The sequence below is a fragment of the Drosophila teissieri genome, unplaced genomic scaffold (assembly GCF_016746235.2).
Source record: "Drosophila teissieri strain GT53w unplaced genomic scaffold, Prin_Dtei_1.1 Segkk125_quiver_pilon_scaf, whole genome shotgun sequence".
NCBI lineage: Eukaryota > Metazoa > Arthropoda > Insecta > Diptera > Drosophilidae > Drosophila > Drosophila teissieri.
This window is the reverse complement of record NW_025224991.1, coordinates 1369217-1377945: the sequence shown is the minus strand read 5'-3', so window position 1 is coordinate 1377945 and position 8729 is coordinate 1369217. Positions and strand designations below refer to the sequence as shown.

Genomic DNA, 8729 nt, shown 5'->3' with positions numbered 1-8729 from the left:
AGCTCAACAAAAACCATTAAAAATTTTAAAAGAAACCCTTCAAACAAACTATTTACTTAAATAAACCACAATATTTTTTATTTATTACAGGTTTGTGAATACGATAAATAGGAAATCGAGTAACATAATAGCTAGGTTTAACGTCAATACAAGCCTGGATACACTAATTTTATTTAATGAGGATACGACGAGCTATACAGCAAGTATTTGTATGCAAGAAATTCCAACTCAAACATTGATAAATATAGTATCTACTAATCAATTCTTGGTATTACCACGAATATCATCGCAGAACATGATGGAAAGTAAGTAATATTGCAACTTCAAAATTAAATCATTCCCGTTCTAATTTAAAAGAAGAAAGAATGCTATAGTCGAGTTCCCCGACTAGCAGAAACCCGTTCCTCATTATCGTTTACTCATACTTGTTTTCATTTTCTGGAATATCGGTTAAAATTGGTAAAAAAAAAAAAAAAAAAAAATTGGCAGTTTAGCTAGAGAGAACGCTATAGTCAAGAGTTCAGACTATCTGTTACCCGTTACTCTGCTATTGGAAGTGCGAAGAAGAGACATCAAAACTGAAAGTTTTTGGTGGTTTGCGGGCGTTAGAGTGGTCGTGGCAAAATGTTTATTGGCAATTCGATAAAAATTCACAATACTAATAAAAAAATTAAAAAATATAAAAACATTTTTAAAAATGTGTGCGTTCCATTTTTGGGCGGTTAGTGGGCATTAGATTGGGCGTGGCAACAAGATTGGTGATCAGGATCTGTCTGTCCGCATGATTCCCGATATCTTGGGAACATTAAGTGGTAATAATTAAGCATGCAGATTCTAGTGACGCCTACGCAGACAAATCCCCCAAAGCTGTGCCACGACTAGCAGATACCAGTTACTCATCTAATAAAATTGCGAAAGAGCGTTTTCAACATTTTTCTGGCATTTCGATAGAAATTGGAAAACACAATAATCAAATAAAAAAAGATTTAAAAATGTTTTAAAACTGTGCACACTTTCGGGCGGTTTGTGGGCATTAGATTGGGCGTGGCAACATGAACGCAACATGCGTCTATTTCTCTGGAAACTGTATGTTTAATCTCAACTCTCTAGTTTTTATAGGTCCCGAGATCTCGACGTTCATACGGACGGACAGACAGACTGACAGATGGACGGGCATGGCCAGATCGACTGGGCTATTGATCCTCATCAAGAATATATATATTTTATATGGTCGGAAACGCTTCCTTGTGTCTGTTACATACTTTTCAACGAATCTAGTATACCATTTTACTTTACGTGTAAATACCCGTAAAACTGTCAAGAGGCGCACACAGCGTCATATCAAGGGTGTCGACCCTATACTGAAGCCAAAAAGAGGACTGACCCAAAGCCAAAAGTAAAGCCAATGATCCCACTTCGGCTATTATTCCAGCACCAAAAGTCATCACATATGCCTGGTAAGAGGTTAATACACATTCTGGCTTCAGCTATGCTGCCCAGCGGAAACCACTAGCTTAATCAACAAGGCCCTAGTGCTTGAGAGGCAGAGATGCAGAAAAAGCTGATGAAGTGCATGGATGATGAACACCATGTTCGGTCAGCTCAAGGAGATCCCGCCATAGGAGCACCCAATGTCCTTAAACACTCAGATAGTAATCTGGAGCGGCTTGTCGAGGAACAAGCCCGAAGTGGAGTACTATCTCAAAACAAATGAGTTGGACATAATGCTGGTTTCGGAGACACACTTCACAACGAGGTCGTATCTCAAAATCCCTGGATAAGGCTTAATAAATGATATGCACCCCTCTGAAAGGATCAGAGGAGGAGCCACAGTGATTGTGAGGAGCGGTATGAGATATGAGGAGCTGGAGCCTGTGCAGCTGGACCGGTTTCAAAGTGCCAGGAGTCAGGCAAGATTTGTATTGCAGGAGCATACTTGCCGACACGGTATGCAATAAGCTATCCCGTTCTGTCCCCGGAGCTGAACAGCGTGGAAACCCAAGTTTATTATAGCGGAGACTTCAACGCCAAGCACACATGGTGGGGACCAGGGATTGTGAACCCCAAAGGAAGCATACTTCTCAAATGTATTAGGGATACATACTAAAGAACCCAGGAACTAAAGAAGACCCAGCTACTGACCCCGCACGGAGTCCTGATCTTTTGGACTGTATCTTGGAAATTTCCACCTCTTCGGATCAAAACATGGTCAAGATCCTCTTGAAAAGTTAATACATAAAGACCTCATCCGCAGTGAAGCTTATAAGGCGCTACACAAGTATCATCAATTATAAAAGCTGGCTGAAAGAACACGTAGATTCTCAGCCGGCAATCCAAAGTACGGAGGAAATTGATGATGCGGTAGAGAGTCAGAATGATCCACTTGGTCGTTACCATTGCAACACCAACGGTTGAAGTCACTATAGCGGCAAATCATATAGCCCGCTGAGATAACTACCTCTGGTCAACAGATTTAGCTACTATGGTAAGAGAGAGGAGAAGACTAAGAAGGGTCTGGCAGATCAGCGGACTCCGGAGTGACAAGGCTGCATACAATCGAGCATGTAAAGACCTAAACAGACCTTCTAGATATGGAAGCATATCTAGTCGATCTTGTGCCTATCAACACAAAACAAAGTCTTTGGAAAGTGACCAAATACCTTAAGAATCCAGTAAAGAGGATAGCACCAGTTAATACAACTACATGTATATGGTGTTGGTCTAGTCAGGAAAAGGCAAACGCTTTTGCTGAACACTTAAAAGGCAGCTTTCGCCAAATACCAGACTTACCAATACCAGAAATTGTGAATGATGAAATTCAACAAAAAATCATCAGTTTGATGAAATCGAAATATCCAGGATACGACCGCATAGACGCTGCATCTATATAGCACCTCCCACCGAACTACATATTTTTAGATTTTGTCACTTTTCATCACAGTGGAAATATAGTACACAATTTCGGGCATTGTGCACATCGATACGATCTGAGACGGTGAAAGTTAGGGGTTAGAGGTTTTTAATTCCTTGTTATTCCTCTCGGGAACTTATGGCTTCTACGAGAGCCTAATTTTCTCGTATTTGTTTCGGTAATCGGTTTTAGGTTTTTCGACCGATCTGGTGATTGGCCAGATGCGGCTTATCCCAGTGGTGGGGCTGCTCCCTAACGTCATCGGGGAGTGGCGTCTACGGTGATTTTGCTAGTCGTATAAAAGCGAACAGTCTGGTAACGCGTCAGGCCCTGCTGGGTGTTGTTGCTGTTCGCAGAACACAGGGTGCACTTGGTAACTATGTAGTGGGACCCCGCTTTACTCCATATAGCGTGGAGAGGGGGTGAAGGCGGTTTGGCAAGAGGAAGTTGCCGAAGATTGTTGCATTAGGCATTTTGAATGGAATTATACTGGAATAATAGTACTTTTTGAGAGGAAAGATTGTGTGGCCATGCTCCCGTCATGGGTGGGGTTTGAACCCACGACCTCGTGTTTGACAGGTATTTGCGCTATCCGCTACACTACGAGGCCCCACAGAGGTTAGATCTGTAAAAATATATACATTTTTGACCCCGAAGTAGTTTCTTAAGAGCCCACACTATAGAAAAATGCTTCCTTTCGCTTCTTGCTAAATTTAATGTCGTAGCTTTTAGAGTTCTTGATATAATGATTATTGTATTTCTTTGCTGAATTAGGAAAGCACCTAAACCTAAGGAAGAAGCATCTGTTTTCAAATCAAAGGCCTTTTTGTAATCTGGTTGTAGCATCTGCACATTTCGAATGCCTGGCGCTGACTTTCATATAAATTGATATATTATTGAATTGTCTAGCGCTTACCGTGACATTTTTGCCCTTTAGGTCTTTCAATATATGCAGTCCTTAGTGAAACACACATAGTAGCTTGCTAAGCCCAGGAATGATCTTACATTAAATAGTGTGTTTGGGTGTTCATAGTTACGAATTACATCTACCGTCTAGGAACATGTATTGAAAAATCTGATTTTTCGATTAAAACCCTCATATTGGCTTCGAACAATTTATATAACACCCCATGCTATGTGTTTGATTTGATCGCTTTGGTTTTCTGAAAAGATACTTACGTCATCGACGTAGCCATAACATTTCCTTATTTTCTTACGTGAGCACACCGTCGATGGCTCTTTTAAAAATACTGGCCACATTCTTTAGTCCAAAAGGAAGTTTGCACAATTCGAACTTGCCGTTTTTTTCCGATCATATAAAGAATATATATTCATGATCTGGATCAATAGCCGAGTCGATCTGGCCATGTCCGTTTGTCTGTTCCTCCGTATGAACGTCGAGATCTCGGGAACTAGTATACTCGTAGAAGCTGGAGAGTTGAGTTTAAGCATGCAGACTCCAGAGACATACACGCAGCGCAAGTTTGTTGACCTATGCCACGCCCACAAACTGCCAAAAACTGTAAGTATTGAAATTTCTCCTTCGCACTTCCACTAGATGAGTAACGGGTATCAGATAGTCGACTATAGCGTTCTCTCTTGTTGTTTTTAGATCAAGTACAAAGTGAGATTGTTTAAGTAAGTCAAGTCCACTATTTCATCAAATTTTGGGAGGTTTGGTAATAAGAAAAATATTGTATTTGTATTAAAAAAAAGCATCACACACTTTTTGTTTTTGGTGTTGTTACCATGAATTGATTCGACATGGAGGGGTTTAATTTCAGGAATGATATTTTTTAATCCTTTTAATTGTTTAATAAAATTTTTGGAAGCCCCGGTGTCTATTTAAAGTCTTCCTACAATATCCATTTCCACAATTAATTCGTATTCCGGAAGATCATCATCAGAATGTTTTACTTTTTCGTCAGCTACTGCTGACTATTCGTTATCTTGTAGGCGGATTTCCTGAGGCTATATAGGATATTGTTTTTTGTTTCGGTATTGAAACTTTGCACAGCTATGGTTTTGTCTTTTATTTGCTTGTCCCTGAATGTGGTATGCGTCGGGCAGAGTATATTGAGATATGCTTTATAAGAATAATTATTATTACTCAGTGATACTAATATGCTTTTTAAGTATGCTGATGAACTTATACATATTGAACAAAAGATATTGTTTACTACACCGACAGCATTTTCTTCAATGACGTTGTCTTAATTTGAGGAGGCACCGTCCAAGGATGCAATTTGATTATACGAAACCACTACTGTTCTTAGGAAGCAAAATTTGCGTAGAATTTAATTCGATTTTCCTACATTCAATATGTGTAAAACGACAAATATTATTTATGTTAAACCTTATCGATAGGTTCCCAACGAGGAATACTGTTGGTATTATTTAATAAGAAGTATGTACACTTAAGAATATGAATCGATCGGCAAAGACGCGCCACGTTCTGTTCAACTGCCATGCGGGCCAACGTTTATTACGCTTTAAGCAAAACGTATGGTCTGTAGAAGTGGAATAAGATGGTTCTTCTATTGTAGAAGTTCAGTTGAATAAAATGGTTCTACATTCTAATGGTAGATATGTTCCTGTTGCCTTCAGAAACCATTCACAACGCAAAAGTTTATGTTTAAAGTATTTTTGACTTTATTTGAAAGCTGGGCAGTCCCGCTTCACTTAATGTATAATTCTTGAATGTTCTTAGGATCTACATACAGAAGTTACATTAGCTTAAATCGAGGAGCAGCGCTGACGGCATAGTTTGCAGAGCAGCGGTGCTTATATATATTTGAATTGTCGCCGAGGGGAAGGAGTGCTACATATGGGCACACATGGTATGCGGTCAGCGCTTTGGCCAGCGTGAGAATGCTGATTCGTCGCGACGTGCAGCGTCGCTAGACTTCAAGTGGATGCTCACGTTACGCTTGGACTTGGGTTGGACAGCCCAATATTTATATATTTTTTTTCGTTGCTTATATGTATATGTATTTTTAAATTTGTGTATCATGAATAACATATTTTTGTTTTATCTTTGTGGACTTTTTGTTTTGTATTCTTGTTTCCTGATATTAATATGTTATCTGTATATTCTATACTTTCTACCTTATACGGTCCCGTATATTTAAATTCTAGTTTATGACCTACTTCATTTCTTAATAAAACTTTATCTCCCACTGCTATTTTTAAATTTTTTGTATTTAAGTCTTAAATTTCCTTATTCTTTCTTTTATGCTCTTCTAGCGTAGTTATAGCTCTCTTATATGCTACTTTCAACCTAAATTTACTTTCCTTCTCATAATCATCTTATTATAGATCGGTTCTATGCTACTACTAAAATTTTTGGGTACATTTTTTGTTCTTCCAAAAACTAATTCATATGGACAATAATTATGTACCATTAGGGCGGTTGTATTAAAACAATAGACGAAATACTGAAGCCATACGTCCCAATCAGTGTTATCAACCGATATGTAAGATCTTATGTATTCATCTAAAGTTCTATGACTTCTTTCGACTACACCTACTGTCTGGTGACGGTGAGAAGTTGATGTTACATTTTTAATTTTAAATTTTAAATCAGTAATTATTAAGTTCTTTTATTTTGTACCGTGATGAACGTCTTCATTAAACCGTAAGTTAGAATATAAGATTCGAAAATGTCTTCTACATGCGCATTTGTTTGGTATTGGTATTGCAACTAAGTATATAGTCAAGTCACAAATGAGGGTGACTGAATAAGACATAAATTAGCGGTACAGGCTGACAAATAATAATTTTGTATTCGCTAGATAAATATTATCCTCTGTGGTTTTTTTGTTAAACTCACTCTACTGCTTTTTCTGTTTTCGAGCAATGGTATAGAGGGCTTGCTGGTAATGCGAACTTGTCGATCTAAGCATCCTTAAATTCCCTCACGCTTATAAACGTGTAAAATTGGCTCAATATTTGTAAAGATCGCAGTCCCTTTCTAATGTTAAATCAATTGCCTTAGACATGTTTCTAATCTGTCTATTTTTAGTAGCTTTTTTTTTTAAGTAGAATATACTATCTTATTTTTGTTTTTTATCTCTAATTTATTTTTTTTTTCAATATCTCATTTATGAATTATATGTTACATTTTTTTTATATCGCTTAATCATACATAGATATATTTTCAAATTTTATTTTTATTAGGAATCTTTTTACCTTAGTTTTTGGGCCTTTATTCGTTTTCATCTTTTTTTTTCCTGTTTTCTTTTTTAATTCGTTTCTAAATTATCAGTCTTGCTGCCGTAGTTATATATCCGTTACTCGTAGATTCGTTGAAAAGTATTTAACAGGCAGAAGGACCGACCATATAAAGTATATATATTCTTGATCAGGATCAATAGCCGAGACGATCTGGCCATGTCCGTCTGTCCGTCTGTCCGTCCGTATGAACGTCGAGATCTCAGGAACTACAAAAGATTAGCATCAGATTAAGCATACAGACTTCTCGATTCATGTTGCCACGCCCACTCTAACGCCCACAAACCGCCCAAAACTGCCACGCCCACATTTTTTAAAAATAATTTGATTTTTTTTCATTTTTGTATTTGTCTTGTAAATTTTTATCGATTTGCAAAAAAAATTTTGGCACGCCCACTCTAACGCCCACAAACCGCCCAAAGCTGCCACTCCCACATTTTTAAAAAATGTTTTGATATTTTTTCATTTTTGTATTAGTCTTGTAAATTTCTATCAATTTGCCAAAAAAAGTTTTGCCACGCCCACTCTAACGACCACAAACCGCCAACAACCGTCAGTGTTGAAATTTCTCCTTCGCACTTCCTCTAGCTGAATCACGCATATAGTCGGGGAATTCGACTATAGCGTTCTCTCATGTTTAGTAGGCATTTGTTATGCCTTTATAAATGCAATAATAATTAACAGTATAAAAATTCCTAGCAGCAGAACGGTAATTATATTTAAATTAGTGGTTTCCACTTTATTAATAACATAACATAACATAACATAACATAACATAATTGTTTCTTATGCTTATTTTATTTATTCTATTATCCCTCATTCGATTTGTATAATAATTTTTTTTTCAACTTCGTTTTTGATATATATATATGTACATACATATATAGATATTATTTGCTCTGTTCTTCTAAAACATTTTTTTTGGTTTTACATAATCCCACCTAAATGTTGTGAACTTTGTAGATCCACGAGCTTTTCGGAAAGTAAGGGTACCGCCCAATATTACAATGTTATGTTTATAGATTTTCAAGCCTTCAAGTGGATGCTCGCGTTACGCTTGCACTTGGGCTGGACTGTCTATGTAGGTATTGCAACAAAGTGCTACAATGTGTTTATATGTTACAGTAGGTACCCGATATGTGTGCCTACTACAGGTCATTTAAAATCGAATACAAGCCATCCTATAGCGCAATCGACTAATTAATTACAAGCGTTACGAAGCAACGCATCTTTTTCCCATGCCATTTTAAACCGGGTGCCATTTATTTATTGAGTTGTTTGATAGATTTTATAAAGCAAATAAATAAAATTTATTAATCCAAAGGCTTATATTCAATATTTTTAAACTGAATATTTCCTTATAATGATTTGATTATGTCAGTGCAAATAAAAATCAATCCATTTTATAAATAACAAGAGAGAACGCTATAGTCGAGTTCCCCGACTATCTGATACCCATTACTAAGCTATTCGAAGTGCGAAGGAGAGTCTTCAGCACATACAGTTTTTGCCGGTTTTGTGAGCGTTGGAGTGGGCGTGGCAAAAAGTTTTTTGGCAAATCGATAGAAATTTACAAGACTAATAC

General features: G+C 37.3%; 1 protein-coding gene across 1 annotated transcript in view; it reads left to right on the top strand.

Moving 5' to 3' along the window:
• Nucleotides 1–90: 90 nt before the first annotated feature.
• The window catches only part of LOC122625580 (dnaJ homolog subfamily C member 16), a 51148-nt gene continuing 42509 nt past the window's right edge, over nucleotides 91–8729 (top strand). The window contains exon 1 of the mRNA XM_043805668.1: nucleotides 91–305. Coding sequence (XP_043661603.1) covers nucleotides 212–305 — 94 coding nt within the window. The 5' untranslated portion in view covers nucleotides 91–211. The remainder of the gene's footprint in view (nucleotides 306–8729) is intronic.